At 38.3% G+C, this 24,605-nt stretch overlaps 1 protein-coding gene and 1 long non-coding RNA gene across 2 annotated transcripts in view; both read left to right on the forward strand.

Moving 5' to 3' along the window:
• The first annotated feature begins 1,471 nt into the window (after nucleotides 1–1,471).
• On the forward strand, nucleotides 1,472–7,698 carry DYNAP (dynactin-associated protein). The gene is made up of 3 exons (XM_006938920.5): nucleotides 1,472–2,344; nucleotides 4,833–4,913; nucleotides 5,683–7,698. The coding sequence occupies exons 1-3, from the start codon at nucleotides 2,288–2,290 to the stop codon at nucleotides 6,010–6,012; spliced, it is 468 nt and encodes a 155-aa protein (XP_006938982.3). The 5' UTR covers nucleotides 1,472–2,287; the 3' UTR covers nucleotides 6,013–7,698.
• Nucleotides 7,699–9,027: 1,329 nt separating this feature from the next.
• The window catches only part of LOC123381444, a 44,410-nt gene continuing 28,832 nt past the window's right edge, over nucleotides 9,028–24,605 (forward strand). The window contains exon 1 of the long non-coding RNA XR_006588424.1: nucleotides 9,028–9,829. This is a non-coding gene — a long non-coding RNA (uncharacterized LOC123381444). The remainder of the gene's footprint in view (nucleotides 9,830–24,605) is intronic.

The following is a 24,605-nucleotide window of genomic DNA, read 5'->3' on the forward strand; positions in this document are numbered from 1 at the left end:
CAATCATGAAGCAAACCTCAACCCTAATGATCTTAAAGCAATTGGATTTTTTTTTTTAAACCAGGCCACAGGTACAGCAGATAGTTTATTTTATGGTTACTTCTGACTGTGCCATCGGGTCTTGAAACTGGAAATTTCAAAGCATCAAGCTTAGCTGAAATGCAAATGGACGTTCCAAGTTGCTTTTCGGAGAGTTGCTATGAACACGGAGAAAAGAGAGGGTATTAAAGAAAAATCAAAATGACATATAATATGCATTTTATTAGAGCTCACCAATGTATTTCAGTAAGTACTTTTAACTTACATCGTACGTAGAGAAAATTTTCAGGTGTGATGGATATTTAAAAGATGAACATCCATGTTATCACTCTCAGGTCAAAAACAGAACACTTCCAGCACCTCTAGGGTCTCCCCCCACCCCCTATGTTGTATACAGCCCCAATTCTGCTTTTCTCCTTTTCCTGATGGGTAACCACTATTATTATAAGTTTTTACATTTATTTTCTTGCTTTTTATTTTTATTTATTTTTTCTTTTGTGTTTTCCTATCTATCTATCCATTCATCCATCTACCAACCTACCTACTTATACTATTCCTATTCTTCACTTTAACCTTTCTATGTAAATGAATTTGTGAGAAGGTATAAAATTAAAATTGGCAATAATATTAGTGGGCATGATAAAAATATTTGTGTACATAGTATTTTATTTTTAAAATTAAAAGAGATGTCAATGGATTTTCTTCATTGATTGCAATCATGTTTGTGACATTTGGTTTTAGAGTGACTCTATTATATTAAGAATGGATCCTTTCTCTCCTGCCTCTTTCCTTTGGTCATTTCTGTCTTTCTCCTTTCTTATTTCCAAAGTGGTACAGAAGAATGTATTTTTATAGGAAAACCTCAAGCAATAACAAAAGTTAAACAATTAAAGTTGAAACTTTTCTTTTTTTTATTGTTGTTGTTTTGAGTCTTTTTAAATTTTGTTTTGTTTTTTGTGTTTTTTTTTTAATTTAATTTTTTATTTTTTAAAATTTACATCCAAATTAGTTAGCATATAGTGCAACAATGATTTCAGGAGTAGATTCCTTAGTAGATTCAATGACTTGAAGCATAAAAGTCATTTAATATTTGCTTGGTGAAAGGTCCAGAGGTTTGAAATTAGTTACATATATTTTTTTTGTATTTTCACAAATATACTTATTACACAATAAGAAGACATGTCTGCTTTTGAATTAGGATTGTGTAAGTCTATTAATATTTTGGAAATTCATGTCACTAACTTCCTCTTGCCAAAAGTTGTTGGCTTATAGGAAATGCATGACTAAAAAGATCTTTAAAGCCATTTTTTCTCCATTCCATACTGCATGCCACGTTGTCAAAGGGTCAGGGAGCATTAATTCTCAGACTGACGTAAAATACCGCCTCAATTTTGCGTGCTGTATCATGAAAACTTTTCCTTGGGAGAAGTGGCAACGTATCAAAGACATTGTTTCTTTCCTAGTTCCAGCTTATCAAAAAGATTGGGATTCATGAGAAGCAGTGACATCATTCCATAGCCAAAAGCAACACAAATTTACATAGAAGCAGACTAGATTTACCGTGGATAATCCTCGATTCATATAATCAAGAGCTACTGAAGTGTACTTACTTCCTATTTTTATCTGTATTTTTAGTAAAACCATTTTGGTAAGTTTTTAGTTCCTGTTTCCATCTCAGTTTAGCCACTGACTTCAACAGCACAGCACATTTTATTCAACAACCACCTAAATCTATCATGATCCCCTAATCTCCATATTGTCTTATTTCTGGAAAGTTTTGAAATTAGTCATTACCATAATCCCTCTGCTTAGCTACAGAATATTCTGCAATACTCATTACCAAGGAGTGGCTTTGTGGGTTTTTTTTTTTTTTTTTAGAAACAAAAACTAAATTCCTAACCCATGAGAAATCAAGTTTCAGTGATTTTAAATGAATTATGTGAAATAAAGAGGGCAAGGGTTTATATCTCCTCCAGAATCTTAGAGTCATTCTGATAGTTGGGATAATTTTCTGCGTGTTCTGTTTTTGAAGGGAGCAAACTTTTCTATTTATTTTTCCTCAGCAAGTATAAATTGCATACTTTCGGGTTGAATTAGGAAATTCTTTTCAGAAAATAGCTATTGTTTTACATAACCCAGATTGAATACAGTTATTAGTTTAACATAAATTCAGGATTTCCCAAGTTCTCATCCACAAAGTGAGCATAGACATTTTGAGGGTTGTATTTGAGACCCCAGCAACCTCAGAATGGATGGGGAACGACGACATCATGTTGTGGATATTGAGCAAACCTCAACGGAGCTGGTGAGTACCAATACCTTTTAATGGCTTTCATGTCTAATAATCTTGTTTGCAACATTTAACATTTAACCTTCCAAGAAAGTTCAGTTGCATTGTTTCTGATTTTGCTATTACAAGATGAATGGAATCTAGGACATTATTACCAGAAATCACGAGGGTTGAGGCTGTTATTTAACATGCCAGATAGTGCTTTCACATCATTTAGGAATTGTGTATTAGACTTTGCTTAAATTTAGATATATTGTCTAAATTTTGGCATTTATATATAAGGTACCAGTAGATAGAATTCTTAGTAAATTATTTGAAGTGTTTATAGCAAATATTGATTATTTTTTATTTTAGTTTATTTATTATGAAAATTATTGTATATTTTAATCTAATGAAAATATTTATTCTCATTGGCCTACTTGCATTTAAAATAGTAATTTATGGAAAATGTCTCATTGGGAAGCTTATGCTGCAAATGTGTTACTCTAGTAATATAAAAATCATATTTCTTAGAAAGTATATGGAGTCTCATTCATCGTTCAAACAAATCTGTTCATTTTACACAGGAGGAATTGAAACATTAAGAGTCCAGCTAGCTAGTGGCAGAGTTAGAAATAGAACTCAGATTTCTCACATATAATCTCATTATAAGAAACTACTTTTCAGAAATCTTGACTACTATTATGTTCATAATAAGGAAAAATGAATATTAAATCAACTTGAGGTTGTAGAACCAAGAGACAAATCAGAAAAAATAAATACAAAGGTAAGATTTGATAAGAGTTGTTTTGCCACTTGAAGGTTTTACTTGTGAAGGTTTTATAGTTTCAGCATTCAACAGCTAGACCATTGGAAACATATTTTACAGGATGCCTCATACTTCAGGGAAGCTACCAAGTGTCATCGCTTTAATATCATATATACATCACTTTATTTCCTTCCCCTTTTAATTTACATTAAATATGACTTATGGTATTTCCCCACATGCTAAAATCTATGCAATTTATTCCATTAAGTCAAATGATTAGATAATCATGCTAAACAAACAAACCCAAACAGTAAAACTGACTTCTGAGACAGTGAAAAGGAATGTTTGGATTTCCCATTTTTTACCAATCTGACAATCTATAACTTCTTAGATTCCCCAGCATGATGGGTAGAAAATTTTTTTTTTACAATTACCATATGAGTTTATTTGCTAATTTTAGAGAATTTGCGAAATATAGAGAATAACAAAGAAAACAGAACATACCCATGATTCCTCCCAGAAAAAACTCACTGCTAATATTTTGTTTCTTGTCTCCTCTCCCATCCAATCTAATTTTATTCTTTTGGGCACTTTATTTTGCCACATGAAATTTTTGTTAATTTTCTTGTTTTTCCTCAAAAAAATCCCATAAAGATATTAATTAAAATTCTGGAGAATTAATTAAAATTCAGCTTATACTGCTGAAGCTTTTTATTATTATTATTTTTAATGTTTATTTTTAGAGAGAGAGCGTGAGTAGGGAAGGGGCAGAGAGACAGGCAGGCATAGAATCTGAAGCAGGCTCTAGGCTCTGAGCTGGGTTTGAACTCACAAACTGAGAGATCATGACCTGAGCCAAAGTTGGACGCGTAACCAACTGAATCGCCCAGGTGCCTCTGAAGCTTTTTATAAGAGGACATTTACCCAAATTGTCTTTTTGCTTCCCAGTAAAATTTTGAGGTTTTCTTTATGTAAGTCATATGGCATTTGATATGCTTAGCCATTTTAAATTGCTTTATTACACGAATAGTGGTTGCTAATACATGTACACACATGCACACGCACACACAAGACAAGTGCTGTTACATATATTTTTCATATTTTTATAATGAGCCAACATGATGAGTTCTTATTACTTTTGAGATGTTGTATGGTTGATTATTTGAGATTCTGTTTGTAGATAATCATATCATGTACAAATAATGTTAATTTTATCTTCACATTTCTGTTATTCATACATATCGATGAGAACTTCTAGAAAAACATTACCTGATATTGGTGGTAGGAGACATTTTTTCACTTCTCCCGACTTCAGAGGAATGTGCCTGATGCTTTACCATTAAATATGATGTTTGTTACTCATTATTTTGAGGAAAACATTCCTTGTTACATTTGGAAATTACTATTTTATTTTTAGATTCTTGAGATTTGCATTGTTTGTCTGCTTTCATCAGGATTGAATGTCGAAATTTGTTAAAATGATCCTTGGGCATCTATTGAATCGATCATTTTATTTTTCTTCATTGATCATTTGATGTGAAAAATGTATTTGTACAATTCATATCATCAAACCATTTATTAGAGTTTCAGATTCTCCTAGAACTTGGTTGGTTCTTCATTTAATACATATTGGACTCACATCATTTATATGTGCTTCATTTGTTTATGTTCCTGGATAAAATAAACTTTCTTCATCTTTAACAATAAGAGTTATTTGTTTGTTTGCTTGTTAATTTAAAAATTCTTTCTCTGCAGTTGCCCAGAAATCCATACTGTTTGAATGAAGGAAGACAGTGTGGTTGTACATTGCCCAATGTGACCCTCCAGCCACAGTGGGTAAGATTTAGGGCCTGGGGAAAGGGGAATCTTCAGTAGTCCTGAGGAACACTGGTGAAATGGGGCAGGCAGGCCCTACTCTGCAGACTCTTCTGGGATCTCCTGTCGCCTCACTGTCCCCATGTCCTTTGGCTACTCTGCACTTCTCCGTGCTGCCACTCCACAAGCTCCTGGCGACACCTGGGACTCATGGCCCCCAATAGTTTATTAGGGCTCCCTTCTATTCCTTTAAGACCCTGCACCATACCAGAGTTAATAAGTTTTGTATTTTGATGTCTTTCCAAGCTCAATGAGAGTCCTCTTATGTATAAGAGATAAAAATGTAATTAAAAAATATTTTTGTAATTATAAAATTTCAACACGTAATATGAAAATAGGAGATCACAAACAATGAGCAAAAGAATACCTGCCATTTTCCATCAGTCAAAGGTAACTTTGAGTGATGTAAAATAACTTGAGTAGCTGATAATTACTTAACAGTGATTTGAGATGATGCCTTATTGCTTTAGTACAAAAGAGTGACTTAGAAGGGACATTTTGTCCTCATGGACTTGAAAACAAGGGCTGTGTGTGTGTGTGTGTGTGTGTGTGTGTGTGTGAGAGAGAGAGAGAGAGAGAGAGAGAGAGAGAGAGAGAAGGAATGAGAGAAAGAGACAGCTAAGAGACAGCTGATAAACTACTTTAAATTATAGCATGTGGAGTAATTGAAATCAATTACCTAAGTCACTTCTATGTAATTTGCTGAAATATTTTTCATACTTCATTGCAGGTTACAGCAAAACCATGGTCACTCTGGAAAACATTTCTGGTGTGTCTCTTGGCCTGTCTAATTGCCACAACCCTTGTTATTCTGGTCTTATATTTTGTCCACTTTGGCAAGCACACCAACAGTACCACTATCATCATTCACGCAGATGGAAAGTCGAATCATGTCACCTGCATCCCTGATTCTACCCCATCTCCTACCTCATCAACCCTGCCTGGATCTTCTACCCCTGCGGCCACCCAAAGCTCCTCTGCCAAGGTGTCTCCATCCTCCATGGAGACAACTGAAATAACAACACTGGACCATGAAGTTATCATTGAAGAGAACTTTTGAGCCCTTAGCTCTCCTCAAGCCAGACCAACACCCTTACCCCAAAGGAGGCATGTTCAGGTGTTCTCTCTTCCTGCCAATGGGTTGCAAAGCATTTGGCTTCATGAGAGCTTGCTCCTCCCCCTCCACTCATTTGCTATATTCCCATATGGTAATGACTCAGTCTTGGGCCCTCCAGTGTTCAAATGATTGGAAAACATTTTTTTTTTTTTTTTTTAAACTGAGGCTGATTGATTCATTCAGGCTGGGGCCCAGTGTTTTCTTTCCATCCCTCCCATACAACCAACTTTATTCTCCACAAATAGTGGTTTCAACTGCTGAAGAGGCTGCCAGGAGGATGCTGCTCTACTTAGATCTCTGCCTGTTGGTTCTGAAGCCAATATTTACTACCTAGCTATTGATTATTTTCTAATCTCATAACTTCCCTATTTTCCGCATTTATATTCCAGTAGGGAGAAGGAAATGTTCAACTAAAGTGGTTAATGAGTCGGGGGCCTGGGTGGCTCAGTTGGGTAAGTGTCCAACTCTTGGTTCAACTCACGTCATGAGCTCACAGTTCATGGGTTCGAGCCCCACATCAAGCTCTGTCTGACAGCACAGAGCCTGCTTAGGTTTCTCTCTCTCCCTCTCCCTGCCCTTTCCCTGCTCACTCTCTTTCTCTTTCAAAACAAATAAATAAACTTAAAAAACTAAAGTGGTTAATGAGCAAGAGTTTTTAAATACCTATTGGTCACTACAGAGGCATTTCTCTTGGGGAATTCAGAAAAGAAGTCAGTGAAGTTAGGAATAATCAAGGAAGATTTTGGAGAAGGACTAAAAGTTGAAAAAGGATGAAAATTTGGACTTACATAGAGATCATTAAATAGAAAATGAGAGGGTTAAGGGGGTTTAATGGATTTAAAATCAAAAGCACACTTAGGAACACTTCAAATGTAACAAGTGATGTATTTTATATTTCTGAAGTTTCACTGATATTGTCAATATTATTTTCCATACTTGATATTTTGCTTAGTCTCCGAACTACTATAAACTATTACTTACAAAATTTGTATTTTGTACTACAAGTTTGAGGGCACATTGCTTGTAATTTGCTATGAAACACAAGACTTATTCAATATAAATAATTATATTCTGAGTGTTTAATACTCACTGAAAGCATACATGTTTCATTCTGGGAAAGACTTTAGAGTTAAATTAACCTGCCCATTCCACCCCCAACCTCCAAACTCTACAAAAATGGAACAGTGTTCCAGACAAGGGGGCTCCTACCCAAAGACTCAGCCCTATAGCCTATACCCAAGCCACTAAAGCCTTGGTATCCAGCTTCCAACTTCTGCTTGTCTTTTGTGCACCATTAAAAGTTCTAAAAGCATTGTTTTGTTTTCCTAAAGCAAAAGACTTTGTGTTCTCTATCATTCTAGGTTGAGTTGCCGCAGGCAACAATAAGTCATGTAAATTAGCATGACTTTGAGGCCTTACTGAGTAATTAGACTCCACAAAAGAAAGATCAGAAATACAGTCATTCCTTACAAAATTGTTATATATGGACAACTAGTATTATTTTTCAGACACCAAGAAATGTAAAAATTTGAGTCTTTATTTATTTATTTATTTTTTTAATGTTTACTAACTTTTGAGAGAGAGACAGAGAAGGAGACACAGCATCTGAAGCAGGCTCCAGAGCTGTCATTGCAGAGCCCAATACGGGGCTCGAACCCATGAACTACGAGATCATGATCTGAGCCGAAGTCCAATGCTTAACAAACTGAGCCACCCAGGCGCCCCCAAATTTGAGTCTTTAAAGAATATATATTTTTTATACCACAAATATCATTTGATAATACAATTCAAGAATGATGAAAGTCAGGATGCCTGGGTGGCTCAGTCAGTTAAGCATCTAACTCTTGATTTTGTCTCGGGTCATGATCTCATGGTGGTGAGACTGAGCAGGATGATGGCACAGAGCCTGCTTGGGATTCTCTCTCTCCCTCTCTCTCTCTCTCTGCCCCTCCCCTGCTCTCTATCTCTTCCTCTGTTTAACAGAAAAAAGAAAAAAAAATGATGAAAGTTGTTATATAAATTTTAGAAAAAAATCATAAAGCTCTAGATAAGATTAATAAACATAAGGGAGTAAGTGTGCATACGTTTTCCCCCAGGCAATCTTAACCCAAGTCATTTCTATTGCATTTTTGATTTAAAAGCTTATGAAGAAGAAAGACTAAAAGCACTAGGTTTAAATGTACTTTCTGATATGACTTAAACTTTTTGATATAAAAGTCAAAAAGGTATTTTTAAAAAGACCTAAAATAAATTTACTGCTAACTAAAAAAAAAAAAAAAAAAGTTTTGTATTCTAGAAGACATGCTAAGTTGTAATAAGAGCTGTTGTATACTTCCCTTACTTTTAGAGATAATACAGAATGCAGTATGGTAATATGGAAAGGATAGCTTCTTTACGTTTAAGGAGAATCTTAGCAATGGATTTCCCATGTTAAATATTGGGGTGGAGGATATTGCAATTAAAGTTATCTGAGATCATTAGATTTCTGGGCTTGTGACTAATGATGTGAATGAACTCTTTGGTTCTTGTTTTTTGCTTTAGACTTTCAGTTTTAAAAAGCTTAATAAAATATTAAAATAGTAAACAGAGTTGTGGGAAATATCTTCACAAATTAAAATACACATCTCGAACAAAAATTTTACAAAGTACTATGAAAATACTAAGTGCGCATAGTTAATAAATAATCACCCAGTTTTAGTGGTTTATTCAACAAATATTAAAACCATATAGAAGTCTAATATTTATTATTTCAAAAATTTATTCACCACACTTGGTTGATTGTGACATATTTTATTTTTAAAAAAATTTTAATGTTTAATTATATTTTAGAAAGAGAGAGAGAGAGAGAGAGAGAGAGAGAGACAGTGTGTGTGAGCAGTGGAGTGACAGAGAGAGTGGGAGACACAGAATCTGAAGCAGGGTCCAGGCTCTGAGCTGTCAGCATGGAGCCCAATGTGGGGCTCGAACCCACAAACTGTGAGATCATTACCTGAGCCGATGTCGTTCGCCCAACCGACTGAGCCACCCAGGTGCCCCTATCGTGACATATTTTAAGTTAGTCAGGAAGCTTCTCGATATAAAACTTCTGTGCATAGACTTTTGTGAGAGTATCATTTGTTCTTAAATGCAAAGTAACTTTATGTAGGATTAAATGTTAAGCTTTCAAATACGCTTCACTAAATTAGAGTGTAATTAACTGCTTTAGAAGCTTTACTGGAATATGTCCTAATGGGCATTTTCTTCCCCCCAAAGCCCATTTATCTATACTGAAAATCTGTTGTAATAGGTAGCCCTGCTCTATGATGACATCCACAGTATTTTAGGGAAGCCTTTCAACAGGTACACTATTTAAGCCAGTCACTCTGATACTGTGCAGTTTCAAAAGACTTTGAATTTTGGAACTATAGTTCCATCTGACTCCATCTTTGGCCCTCCATCTTGTTCTGGCCTGTTCAGTGACTTCCTCTACGTGTTCCATGCCCTGTGGAAATTAAGGTATAACCTGCCTGGAATGTGGGAAGGCTTGTTCGGAGTTTGATCGTTTCTAAAGTGGCACACAGAAGGCTCCACTTTAGATAACCAGCAGAGAGCCTCTGGTGCACACAGATGGTACCACTTTAGTTAACTACCCTGTGACCGCCCCACCATGCCCCTTGCTCTATAAAAACTCGGGATTAAGGGCTGGACTCGGTGGAGAATAGGGGTAGAAGATAGCTCTGCAGTTACAGTGAGTCATTTTCTGCCTGATTCCCCACTGTCGGTAAGTCACCTTGAATAAAACCCTGTAAATGGTATAGAGAGGTTTGCTTCAGTTTTCAGTCTCAGAGTGCCTTCTCTTTGGGCTACTGACCTTCCTCCACCTTCTAACAATGGGCAAGTCAGCCGGGAGACTGAAAACCAAAGCCTGGGGAAACAGGGGAAAGCCCATTGTTTGTGGGAGAAATCCCAGGTTGGCCAGCCACCCCCATGTGGTGCAACTTGCCAGGTTTTTGGAGCATTTCAGACCAGTGCAAACAGGAATGCACCCTATCCCCGCCCCCTGCCAGCCAAAAGCCCAAGGCATTGTTAGATATCATATCTGAAACAGTAGGGGTGGGAGGAGAGGAAGGAAATGGAGATGGGAAAGTGAATAAGCTATTGCGGTAGTAGTTTGGCCATTGATCTGTGCATTATTAGATGCCAGGGAAAAGGAATTACTAGTAAGGAGAGAATTGGAACAAATCAGCGAAGTGTGTTTTTAGAAGTGAGGCTTTGGAAAAGGATATAGGAACCCCTGTTCCTCTAATATGGACATTATGTCCAAAAGAATCCAACAGCAGGAAGAATGCTTGGAAACTATGGCATTTAAGATGGCAAAGATGCACAGGCACAGATTGTTGCACACTAAAGTGGGAACTGTATCCCAAGAGAAGTGGGACCCTAAATCATGCGATCCCTGAGATAATGACTCCTCTGATGAGTACCTATCATGGAGGAGCAAAATGATGTATGGGCACACCTTCTGATTCAAAGACCCAGGCCACTCGTGAGCCTGGGGATGATAAGAAGTTCCCACTAGTGAGAAAATACCTATGAGGGACTATTCTGCTGAATTAGTGGAGCTAACCAGCTGCTTTAAGCAAATGGGCTTGGAAGGTTGGCTTCTTGGGTGTTACGACGGTGGGATACTAGGGGAGATATGTTAAGTGGGTCTGAGATGTCAAAATGGCCTCAGTCACTGCTCAACCTGCTTTGTGACAAAGATGATGCTGGCATGGGTGAGAATCTAGGTGCTTAGCTAATTTGATTGGATAAATACTAACATTACCATAACCTGGCTTAAATAAAGGGGATATTGCCCCTGCTCTTCACTATGCTGGACCTTTAAGGGAGAACTATAAGAAATTATAGGTGAACTAGGAATAAAACATGCCTTTGATGCCCAGCATTTTAGAGGCCCAGGCAAATAATTATTTTCCTCTGGTAGGAAAGACCATATCTTACAGTTAGCCCTGGGGCCATGATAGGAGACTTTAGTATCTGTTCTTGCCCCTATGGTTAATCGGCCCATTGCTATAGTAGCTGTTATGATGGCTGACTAAATGAAACCGAAAGAATCTGTCCTGAGGGAAACGGGTTGAAAATGGGGAGAAACAAAGGATCCTGCCAACGATAAAATGGCGGAAAGGAGACCCACCAAGTTCCCTCATAAACAATTATGGCAAGATGTAATATCTGGAACCCAGAGGGAAAATCTAGACAACCCAATCTAGTCTCGCCAAGCACGTGGAAGGTGCTAAGGCAAAGCAGTTCACTCTCTTGAAGAAAGGCTCAAAGCCAGGTGTGGCGCCAAGTGCCTCTCCGTTAATGGAGGAATTTCAGGGGTGGATGCCCCCTACCCCACCCACCCTAGAGATACGGGGTTAGGCCAACATTGCCCTCTAGTGTGTGTATGTGGGGACCCATGTTGAAGTGGCCGTTTATTGGTCTTGTGCTGGTGGGCAGCCTGTACTTGCTCTGATAGATGCTAGAGCTAGATGCACACTTATCTGTGGAAACCTCTCAAACTTTGGGGAGAGACAGTGAAGCCATTAATGCTAATGGGGGACAGATTATCAAGGTCAGACAAATTAGTCTTTATCTACAAATGTTGTTAGAGGAGATGGTGCTTTATTCTATAGATGCTGTATTAACTTGTGGTGATTTACCTTGTCTTCAGCAAGGAGTCTTCAGACTCCTTGTCTTCAGCAACTGTGGCATTACAAGTGTACTTAGGAGGTTGGAAGGTTAATACTGATAGAACCAAGGGCTAGGTCAATCAGTAATGTGCCCACGAGTCAGGTGGTTAGGTAAGACCAAAGCAATGCCAGAGGCAGTCACTGATAAAATATAAGCCTTCCCAATCCCTGTAATGGCAAAAGAATTAAAAGCTTTGGTTGGTTTATTGGGTTCCTGGAGATCTTTTAGTCCTTGTCTAGCACAGATATTAACACCTTTATATGCCTTGGTTAAGAAAGGAAGCCAATGAGATTGGGGTACTAACCAACAAGAGGTGTTCTCAAAGGCAGAAATGGTAGTAAAACAAATACAGGCCCTGGGGGTATTATACCAAGTATCTTTTCTGACTCCTGTGATATGAAACTAGAAACCAATAACTGGAAGAAGGTTGGAAAACTTATAAGCATGGGGAAACTTAGCACACTACTGAACAAACAATGGGTCGAAGAAAAAAATCAAAAGGGAAATAAAAATCTTAAAATAGAAACACAACACCTGAAAACATGGGATTCTGCAGAAGTTCTAAGAGGGAAGTTAATAGAATAAACTCCCAGAAAGCAGACAGATATCAAAAAACCTAACTTTATACCTCAAGGAAACCCAGAAAGAATAAGCCCAAAGGTAGCAGAAGAAAGTAAACAACAAGGATCTGAGCAGATATGTCACTGCCCCCCCCCCCGCCATGAAAATGAATCAACTACTTTAATTTTAGAGCATGAGAGATACTCAAAATCTCTAATTTTAGAGCAACTACTTTAATTTTAGAGCAAGTAGGCGAGAGGGGCAGAGGAACAGGGAATCCCAAGCAGACGCCATGCTGAGTGTGTAGCCAGATGCAGGGCTTGATCTCATGACCCTGGGGTCATGACCTGAGCTGAAATCAAGAGTCGATGCTCAACTGACTGAGCCACCTGCGCACCCCTGAATCAATTACTGATACATACCACATGAGGAATCTCAAAGTAATTATGCTGAGGGTAAGCAAACAGAAGAATACCTACTATATGCTTCCATTAGTAGAAACTTTCAGAAAACTTAAAGTAATCGTGAAGAAACAGACCATTGGTTGCCTAAGGACAAGAATTGGAGTGGGGAGACCTGGGATAAATTACAAAGGGGCATAAGGAAAATCTTGATGGTGATGGCTATGTTCATTATCTTGATTGTTGTGAGGTTTCCATGGGTTAAAAACTATCAAATTGTATGATGTAAGCATGTGCAATTTGTTGTAGGTCAGTTATACCTCAGTAGATCTACTTTAAAAAAGAGACCGGGGGTGCCTGGGTGGCTCAGTTGATTAAGTGTCCAACTTCAGCTCAGGTCATGATCTCACGATTTGTGAGTCTGAGTGCAGGTCGGGCTCTGTGCTAACAGCTCAGGGCCTGGAGCCTGCTTCAGATTCTGTGTGTGTGTGTGTGTCTTCCCCTCTCCTGATTGTTCTCTCTCTCTCTCTCTCTCTCTCTCTCTCTCTCTCTCTCTCTCTCTCTCTCTCTCAAAAATAAACATTAAAAAGAAAAACAGTAAAACAAAGATGAATAAAACTAAGAGCTGGTTATTTGAAAAAATAAAAAAATAAAATTGAAAAACATTTAGCTACACAAACCAAGAGTCAACATTAGAAATGGAAGAGGAGACACGACAACTCCTATCACAACTCTAGAAAGATCAGAAGAGTTTACTGTGAACAATTCTATGGCAACAAATTAGATGACATAGAAGAAATGGACAACTCCCTAGAGATCTATGACCTGCCAAGGCTGAGTCATGAAGAAACCAAAAATCCAAACAGATCAACAGGAGTAAGGTGAATAAATCAGTAATCAAAAACTTTCTAGCTTCTAGAAAAGCCCAGGACCAGATGGTTTCACTGGTGAATTCTACCAAACATTTAAAGAATTCATGTCAAGCCTTCTTAAAGTGTTTCAAAAAGTTGAGGAGGGAATATGCCCAACTCCTTTTACAAGGCTAGCGTTACTCTGATACCAAAACCAGATAAGGACACTGCAAGAAAACAAAAGTATAGGCGAATATCCCTAATGAATGTAGGTATAAAAACTGACAAAATATTAGCAAACTAAATTCAATTGCATATTAAAAGGATAATGATCAAACTAAGTCTTCTGCACAGCAAAGGAAACCATCAGCAAAATGCAATCTACAGAAGGGGAGAAAATATTTGCAAATCATATAATCTGATGAGGGGTTAATATCTAAAATCTATAAGGAACTCACAACTTGATAAGAAAAAAAAATATACAATTTAAAAAGTGGGCAGAGGATGGGACACCTGGGTGGCTCAGTCTGTTAAGTGTCCAGCTCTTGATTTCAGCAGTTTGGGAGTTGGAGTCCTGCATCAGGCTCCATGCTAACAGTGCAGAGCCTGCTTGGGATTCTCTCTTTCCTTCTCTCTCTCTGCCCCTCCCCTGCTCACTTTCTCTTTTTCTCTCAAAAAAAAAATGGGCAGAGGAATAAACATTTTTCCAAAGAAGACCTACAAATGGCCAAAAGGTCCATGAAAAGATACTCAAAATCTCTAATCAGGAATATGCAAATGAAAACCACAAGACCTCACCTCACACTGTTAGAATGGCTATCATCAAAAAGACAGAAGAACAGGGGCGCCTGGGTGGCGCAGTCGGTTAAGCGTCCGACTTCAGCCAGGTCACGATCTCACAGTCCGGGAGTTCGAGCCCCGCGTCGGGCTCTGGGCTGATGGCTCAGAGCCGCCTGGAGCCTGTTTCCGATTCTGTATCTCCCTCTCTCTCTACCCCTCCCCCGTTCATGCTCTGTCTCTCTCTGTCCCAAAAATAAATAAACGTTGAAAAAAAAAATAAAAAAAAAAGACAGAAGAACAAGTGTTGGCAAACTTGTGGACAACGGGGAACCCTGTGCACTGGTAGGAATGCAAACTGGTGCAGCCACTACGGCAGATGGTATGAAGGTTCCTCAAGAATTGATAAAAGAACTATTGTATGATCTGGCGATTGTGCTTCTGGTTATGTTTTGAAAGGAAATGAAAACACAATCTGAAAGAGATCTGTAGTCCCATGTTCAGTGCAGCCTTCTCCACAACAGTCAAGATATGGAAGCAACGTAAGTGTCAACAGATGAATGGATAAAGATGTGGAAAAAAATTCAGCCACCAGAAATGGAAATTCTTCCATTTGTGAGGACACGGATGGAAGTTGAGGGCATTATGCTAAGTGAGATAAGCCTGAGAGTGAGAAATACAGTATGATATCATTTATATGTGGGAAGCTAAAGAAGCTAGAATCATAGAAACCTTAGAAATACAGAAAGTTTCTTTCTTACAGACATTAAAAGCTGAAGGCAGCTGTAACACTTGGCAAAAGTAATTTTATGGTCATCAGAGACCTTGACTCCCTTATCTCGTTGCTCCCTATCCTCAGCATCCGGTTTCTATTTCACGGTTCAAAATGGCTGCTTAAACTCTGGTCATTGCACGTATATTCCAGCCAGCAGAAAGGAAGAGGCATCAAAGTACTGATCCTTCCCTCCAAGAATATTTTTCAGAAGTCGCATGCAGCAATTATATTACAACCCACTGCCAATTTTAGTCCTACGCCATGCCTACCTGTAAGGTAGGCTGGGGGAATGCATAGTATTTTGGATGTTTGTGTGACCAGCTAAAACCGATGGTTTTATTTATCAGGAAAACAGAAAGGATGGATATCATGGGACAGCTCAGAGTCTCTCCCATAACAACTAATTCCAAAATTCTTTACAGGAAAAAGTAAGCACTTCATCCCAAATTCCTAATCATTTTATGAGCTCCCGGTACTCTTTAAAACTCTTTTACAAACACTTGGGGTGCCTGGGTGGCTCAGGCAGTTGAGCCCCGACTTTGGCTCAGGTCATGATCTCATGGTTCGGGAGTTTGAGACCCCCCATTAGGCTCTGTGCTGAAAGCTCAGAGCCTGGACCCTACTTTAGATTCTGTGCCTCCCTCTCTCTCTGCCCTCTCCTGCGCTCATTCGCTCACTCTCAACAATAAACATTAAAAAAAATTTTGTAAACTCTTTTATAAATGTTCTGACAGTAGCAAAAGTCTAACAGTGTCTAATAATCGTGAGTCAGAGGTGCTCAATTTCAGTGTCAAGGGTGCTGGCAGCAGGTGCCACCCACCTGAGGATTCAGGTTTTCAGGAATTTCGCCTGTCACTACTGAGGACCAGGGGCCCCTCCCGGAAGGCATGGGATCACGCCTTTGCTTGCGTGTATCTCCACAGAACCCAGCCCTGTGCTCGGCATGGAGAAAATACAAAGCAAGTATTAAGGCACCGACCACATCCCAGAAGCAGAAAGAGATTTGTGGAGATTATCCAATCCAAACTGCACTTCTGAAATGAAGGATCTGAAGCTGGAATAAACCTTGGCAAGTGCTGGCTACGTGTAGGCTTGGCGTAAAGGACTTGAACCCTGTTATCTTGCGTGCATTAGTGATAAAGTTGAGTTTATGTAAATTCAGATCTTGGGCTCTGCACTAACATAAAACTTTTTCACTTAACATTTTCTGACTTAATTCTGACACTTTTCCTGCATGTGTAACTTAATTCACATTTGATTAATGTCTATCTCGTTTTAATGGATTTTATTTTCAGTTGGAAGAAAGAAAATTATGTTTTTTATATTGCCTCCAACTCTTCAATTTTACTTTTCATTTTTCCTGAGAAACAGATTTTCTTTTTTAGGTCTCAAAGGGTTTTACATTTGTCTCTCAATATTGTACATAGAGTAAAGCGTACATGCTCTAAAACCAGGTAGCTGGGACTTGAAACCTAGCTCTCTCACTGTCTATGTGACCTTTGGAAAATTACCTGATCTTTCTGTGCCCTACTTTTCACATTTGGGAAGTGGAGATTAGAAGACCCACTTACTTCATAGATCTATTGTGAAGAGTGAATAGAGTCATATATATATAGCCAGCTAGCTTCATACCTAGCCAATGTTCAATACATGTTATTTGAGGATGATGGTGGATTCTTAAGGATGTTATTCCCTTGCTACCTAGCATATTTTTGGCCAATTCTCCTCCTTTAGTAATTTATAAATATTTAGAAAATTACAACTAATACTGACATTCAACTAAGAAAAATATCACAACATAGTTGAAGCTTCTAAGACCATATTTTCATACGGTTCCCTCAAAACTGAACAGAGGTTAGGGGTTGGTGGAATAAAAATTAAAATGCATGTATAAAGGTCACCTGGGTGACTCAGTCAGTTAAGCATTAGACTCTATTTCTGTTCGGGTCACGATCTCTCGGTTGAATTTGAGCCCTCCACCCTGTCTGGGCTCCACAGGCGCAGTTGGAATTTTCTCTTCTTGTCTCTGCCTCCTGTCCCCCATCCTGCCACTTGTGTGAACTCTGTCTCTGAATAAATAAGCTTAAAAAAATATACTAAAAAAAGTGCATGCACAAAGACTCTGCAGTGATTGGAGGTGAGGGTTGAATGGGAGATGAAAGTATTCATCTCTTGCACTGTTAGCTGGCTAAGTCACACACATGAAGAGAATTACACCACACAACTCTTCTCAAAGTGAAAAGTAGTTTTAAACGAAATTTAGCTATTATTGGCACCAGTGAGGACCACCTTAGTACAGAATGTTAAGGTTTAAATATTTAAAAACTGTTTCAGTGAATAAAATACAATTTTGTGTATTTTAGTTTATACAGTGCTTCAGGTTTTCACAGTCCCTTTCCCCAAGGATACCTTAGTCACATGTCTGCATTGAAACTAACTGCTGTTGACAAATGGGCTAGATTATTCTGGTTCTGGGGCTGATTCAGGGCAGAAAGGTAAATTCAAATACTTCTGCAAGTCTCTCTTTCCTCTGGGAAAGTGTTCTTGTCACACCAGAATTTCTTTCAAGAAAATGGCAGCATCTCCCAGAAAACATGGCCCATCACCATTTTCTGCCTAGAATAGCATCAACAGGTGGTGAGACCCACACAATGAGATGGGATGGAGATCTTGCTTCTGCCACTGACCATTTATATACCCCCTGAGAGAATCTTTTCAAGTTATTGGAAATCGGCTTCTTCATCTATAAAATGGGGATATTCAAACTTGTTGCTAAAGTTGTTTTTGAGATAATCCAATGTCATTAGCCTGAAAGTACTTTGCAGCTATAACAGATCGTAACAATAAAGATTGGTATTATTATTTCTCCTTCTAGAGATGAACTACTTGATTTTCAACGTTAGATGCAGGATGTTTTTATTCTGAAATGAGGAGGCTGTGATCTAGAGTAGTTAGGGGATTTTTGAGCAGAGACATTTGGGTTTTAATCCCAGTTCTAAGTGTAAATTGTGACCTCAGGAATGCCTTTAACCTCTCCAAATCTTGGATTCCTCATCTATAAATTGGAGATAATAGTTGTGTATAATCTATAGAATTTATAAGATTTAAATAGATTAATATTCTTCAGCAGAACACAGGCAGACCTTGAAGATATTGCAGATTTGGTTCCAGACCACCACAGTAAAGTGGATACTGTAATTAAGTGAGTCAAATTAATTTCCTTATTTCCCAGTGCAAATAAAAGTTATGGAATCTAGACACACTCTATGGTGTCAATTTCAAGCATTCAAAATTTACTTAATGTAGGTATTATCATGACCATCATTTGTCAGTGATATCAACAAACGTAAAATCTAAATACACTGATAAAATATCTTCTTTGTAATTCTTCATAGTTAAAAAGAAAGGTGGTAGGAAGTCTTTGTAGACTCATGAAAGAAAGCTTTTTTGAGAAGACACTATGGAAGGATAGATTGTTTTTATGAATTTTATGGTGGTATCCTTTAAAAAATTTTTTTTAATGTTTTTATTTTTGAAGGAGAGAGAGAGCGAGACAGAGCATGAGCGGGGGAGGAGCAGAGAGAGAGGGAGACACAGAATTAGAAGCAGGCTCCAGGCTCTAAGCTGTCAGCACAGAGCCCGACGTGGGGCTTGTACCCACAAACTGTGAGATGACCTGAGCCGAAGCTGGACGCTCAACTGACTGAGTCACCCAGGTGCCCCAAATTTTGTGGTCATATCCTTTTAAACGGAAAATGGGAAACATTTCTTGAGTGTTGCTATGAGCAAAACACTGAGATTAAGTTTGAAATTAATGTCACTAAATAAACAGTCTTTAGCTTGGCTCAGAAGTTTTAAGAAGAGTGCCAGAACCATCTGTGTTCTCTGAGCAACTTCTCCCTTTGAAGGAAACGTGATTATCCAAAGAAGGATCCTCCAAAGTAAGGTTGGGAAAATGTAACACATCATGTGTACTAAGTTGACAGTCAAAAGCTTTGAAGATTGTATGAAAGTTGAATGCCCTCCTTAGGGGTACCAGCTTCCAGCCTGTGTGAGCATATCTCACACTCCTCCAGTCACTTAAGAGCTAGTGATTCATCCAAAATCCAGGTGTCTCTCCCAAAGAGTCGTTAGCGAAATAATAGTATTTGTTTGTGAAAAGCACTGGAAGAAAAAGAATAATTCTGAGCAGCACAATAACCACACTGCAGAACTGTGAATAGAGCAGGAGTCTTCCTAAACGTAGAAACCAATGCTAACTAATGCGGCCAGCAGAAATTTCAGATTTGGTAATGAAGAGTGGTTGCTGAATATTCATAAAGTGTGTCACTAAAGGACCTGGCCAAGTTAAAATAAATTCATCTAGATTTTCTGAGAAATAAACAATAAATCTTTAACAATGAAACCAAAAGCTAGAGAATTTGAAATAAAGTACTTACTGGCCCTTCCTTAACTTCTCTTCCACCCTGTTCTTAGCTCTAGTTGGGAGAAAGTTGCTACTTCACTTTTTCCTTTTTTCCGTTTTCTCCCCAGCTATATATTATCCATGATCATTGGCGGCGGCTTCTTCTTCTTCTTCTTCTTCTTCTTCTTCTTCTTCTTCTTCTTCTTCTTCTTCTTTTTCTAGTCTATTTTTTGACAGAGCATGAGCAGGGAAGGGGCAGAGAGAGAGAGAGAGAGAGAGAGAACCCCAAGCAGGCTCCAAGCTGTCAGCACAGAGCCTGATGCAGGGCTCAATCTCATGAACCACTGTGAGATCATGACCTGAGCAGAAATCAAGGGTCCGATTCTCAACGGACTTAGTCACTGAGGCACCCCGATCATTGGCTTCTTTTTAAAGACTAATTTGTTTCTTAAAGACCGTTACCCTAATAAAACTTCACATAGCCTTTGGCAAAAAACATCTATATCTGAGTCTGAATAATCTCAATTTGTATTCCCTGATTTTAGTCTGAGAATGAGGTCATGTTAATTCTTTTCTTTCCCCACTCTGAATAGAACTGACAAAAAAATTAATTGGCTGCTTTACTATATCTTTCAACACTAAAATCACTTTACTATAATTAAGGGATTGGTGCCAGAAAACACTAAAGCTTAGGACAGTTTGAATCAATCAGTGAAGACCATGCCATGTCTGGTGGGGGAAACTGAGGAAAGCAAGAGGTAACCATTCTGGCTCTGAGATGGCGTGAGCAGAGGACCTCCAAGCTGCCTTCTGCCTAGTGGTGCTTCCCTTGGATGTTTCCCCGCAGTTCTCAGGGGACAGGAGCTCCCCTTCAGGACTCTCCATCTTCTGTGGACCCTAGCTGCCCTCCACATTCCTCCTGCCAGAGCCCCTCGGGGCTCCTGGGAAACAGAACGTGGCTCTTACCAAATTGTATAATGCCTTGCTGTCTCAGTTGATTTATTTAATAGTCCTGTACCACAGAGATAATTAGAGGAAAACCTACCTATTGAGGAATAGCTTCTAACTAGGATGTGCCAGCTTATCAGTAATCCTACCTCAGACTTTCATAGAGACATTTTTATTTGAAGATGAAAAGAACTGCTTTCTAAGACCTGCTGACAAGTAGGATCATTAGACATTCCAGACCAACCCTCTATTTGTGGAAATAGGAATCCTACTCATTGCTCTGTGAAAGACTTCTCCAAATGAGATAAAGAAACTAAAGAGAGAACATAATCCTTCCCTGGGAGATACTATTCTTCCCTGTTGGAAAGAAGAGGAAATCTTAACTCACTTCTGTAAACTCTAAAGGGTTCTGATCAGTCTCACTGAAGCTAGTTGAATTTAACATAAATAAGTTTGAGTGTATGTTATGTTTAGTGTTTCTACATTTTAATAGTATTTTTATTTTATTTTATTTTATTTTATTTTAATTTTTATTTTTTTAATATGAAATTTATTGTCAAATTGGTTTCCATACAACACCCAGTGCTTATTCCAACAGGTGCCTTCAATTCCAATCACCCACCTTCCCCTCCCTCCCACCCCCCATCAGCCCTCAGTTTGTTCTCAGTTTTTAGGAGTCTCTTATGTTTTGGCTTCCTCCCTCTCTAACCTCTTTTTTTTTTTCTTCCCCTCCCCCATGGTCTTCTGTTAAGTTTCTTAGGATCCACATAAGAGTGAAACCATATGGTATCTGTCTTTCTCTGTATGACTTATTTCACTTAGCATAACACTCTCCAGTTCCATCCACGTTGCTACAAAAGGCCAGATTTCATTCTTTCTCATTGCCATGTAGTATTCCATTGTGTATATAAACCACAATTTCTTTATCCATTCATCAGTTCATGGACATTTAGCCTCTTTCCATAATTTGGCTATTGTTGAAAGTGCTGCTATAAACATTGGGGTACAAGTGCCCCTATGCATCAGCACTCCTGTATCCCTTGGGTAAATTCCTAGCAGTGCTATTTCTGGGTCATAGGGTAGATCTATTTTTAATGTTTTGAGGAACCTCCACACTGTTTTCCAGAGCGGCTGCACCAGTTTGCTTTCCCAGCAACAGTGCAAGAGCGTTCCCATTTCTCCACATCCTCTCCAGCATCTATAGTCTCCTGATTTGTTCATTTTGGCCACTCTGACTGGTGTGAGGTGATATCTGAGTGTGGTTTTGATTTGTATTTCCCTGATGAGAAGTGATGTTGAGCATCTTTTCATGTGCTTGTTGGCCATCCAGATGTCTTCTTTAGAGAAGTGTCTATTCATGTTTTCTGCTCATTACTTCACTGGATTATTTGTTTTTTGGGTGTGGAGTTTGGTGAGCTCTTTATAGATTTTGGATACTAGCCCTTGTCCGATATGTCATTTGCAAATACCTTTTCCCATTCTGTTGGTGGCCTTTTAGTTTTGTTGACTGTTTCCTTTGAAGTGCAGAAGGTTTTTATCTTCATGAGGTCCCAATAGTTCATTTTTGCTTTTAATTCCCTTGCCTTTGGGGATGTGTCGAGTAAGAGATTGCTACGGCTGAGGTCAGAGAGGTCTTTTCCTGCTTTCTCCTCTAGGGTTTTGATGGTTTCCTGTCTCACATTCAGGTCCTTTATCCATTTTGAGTTTATTTTTGTGAATGGTGTAAGAAAGTGGTCTAGTTTCATCCTTCTGCATGTTGCTGTCCAGTTCTCCCAGCACCATTTGTTAAAGAGACTGTCTTTTTTCCATTGGATATTCTTTCCTGCTTTGTCAAAGATTAGTTGGCCATACGTTTGTGGGTCTAGTTCTGGGGTTTCTATTCTATTCCATTGGTCTATATGTCTGTTTTTGTGCCAATACCATGCTGTCTTGATGATTACAGCTTTGTAGTAGAGGCTAAAGTTTGGGACTGTGATGCCTCCCACTTTGGTCTACTTCAAAAGTACTTTGGCTATTTGGGGTCTTTTGTGGTTCCATACAAATTTTAGGATTGCTTGTTCTAGCTTCGAGAAGAATGCTGGTGCAATTTTGATTGGGATTGCATTGAATGTGTAGATTGCTTTGGGTAGTATTGACATTTTAACAATATTTATTCTTCCAATCCGTGAGCATGGAATGTTTTTCCATTTCTTTGTATCTTCTTCAATTTCCTTCATAAGATTTCTATAGTTTTCTGCATACAGATCTTTTACATCTTTGGTTAGGTTTATTCCTAGGTATTTTATGCTTCTTGGTGCAATTGTGAATGGGATCAGTTTCTTTATTTGTCTTTCTGTTGCTTCATTATTAGTGTATAAGAATGCAACTGATTTCTGTACATTGATTTTGTATCCTGCGACTTTGCTGAATTCATGTATCAGTTCTAGCAGACTTTTGGTGGAGTCTATCGGATTTTCCATGTATAATATCATGTCATCTGCAAAAAGCGAAAGCTTGACTTCATCTTTGCCAATTTTGATGCTTTGGTTTCCTTTTGTTGTCTGATTGCTGATGCTAGCACTTCCAACACTATGTTAAACAACAGCGGTGAGAGTGGACATCCCTGTTGTGTTCCTGATCTCAGGGGGAAAGCTCTCAGTTTTTCCCCATTGAAAATGATGTTAGCTGTGGGCTTTTCATAAATGGTTTTTATGATGCTTAAGTATGTTCCTTCTATCCTGACTTTCTCGAGGGCTTTTATTAAGAAAGGATGCTGAAAAAAAAAAAAAAAAAAGAAAGGATGCTGAATTTTGTCAAATGCTTTTTCTGCATCGATTGACAGGATCATATGGTTTTTATCTTTTATTAATGTGATGTATCCCATTGATTGATTTGTGAATGTTGAATCAGCCCTGCAGCCCAGGAATGAATCCCACTTGATCATGGTGAATAATTCTTTTTATATGCTGTTGAATTTGATTTGCTAGTATCTTATTGAGAATTTCTGCATCCATATTCATCAGGGATATTGGCCTGTAGTTCTCTTGTTTTGATAGGTCTCTGTCTGGTTTGGGAATCAAAGTAATACTGGCTTCATAGAATGAGTCTGGAAGTTTTCCTTCCCTTTCTATGTTTTGGAACAGCTTGAGAAGGATAGATATTATCTCTGCTTTAAATGTCTGGTAGACTTCCCCAGGGAAGCCACCTGGTCCTGGACTCTTATTTGTTGGGAGATTTTTGATAACTGATGCCTTTTCTTCACTGGTTATGGGTCTGTTCAAGCTTTCTATTTCATCCATTTTGAGTTTTGGAAGTGTGTGGGTGTTTAGGAATTTGTCCATTTCTTCCAGGTTGTCCAGTTTGTTGGCATGTAATTTTCATAGTATTCCCTGATAATTGCTCGTATTTCTGAGGGATTGGTTGTAATAATTCCATTTTCATTCATGATTTTATCTATTTGGGTCATCTCCCTTTTCTTTTTGAGAAGCCTGGCTAGAGATTTATCAATTTTGTTTATTTTTAAAAAAAACAACTCTTGGTTTCATTGATCTGCTCCACAGTTTTTTTAGATTCTATATTGTTTATTTTGCTCTGCTCTTTATTATTTCTCTTCTGCTGGGTTTGGAGTGTCTTTGCTGTTCTGCTTCTATTTCCTTTAGGTGTGCTGTTAGATTTTGTATTTGGGGTTTTTCTTGTTTCTTGAGATAGGCCTGGATTGCAATGTATTTTCCTCTCAGGACTGCCTTTGCTGCATCCCAAAGCATTTGGATTGTTCTATTTTCATTTTCGTTTGTTTCCATACATTTTTAAATTTCTTCTCTAATTGCTTGGTTGACCCATTCATTCTTTAGTAGGGTGTTCTTTAACTTCCATTCTTTTGGAGGTTTTCCAGACTTTTTCCTGTGGTTGATTTCAAGCTTCATGGCATTGTGGTCTGAAAGTATGCATGGTATGATTTCAATTCTTGTATACTTATGAAGGGCTGTTTTGTGACCCAGTATGTGATCTATCTTGGAGAATGTTCCATGTGCACTTGAGAAGTAAGTATATTCTGTTGCTTTGGGATGCAGAGTTCTAAATATCTGTCAAGTCCATCTGTTCCAATGTATCATTCAGGTCCC

The sequence above is a fragment of the Felis catus genome, chromosome D3, assembly GCF_018350175.1.
Source record: "Felis catus isolate Fca126 chromosome D3, F.catus_Fca126_mat1.0, whole genome shotgun sequence".
Taxonomy (NCBI): Eukaryota; Metazoa; Chordata; class Mammalia; order Carnivora; family Felidae; genus Felis; species Felis catus.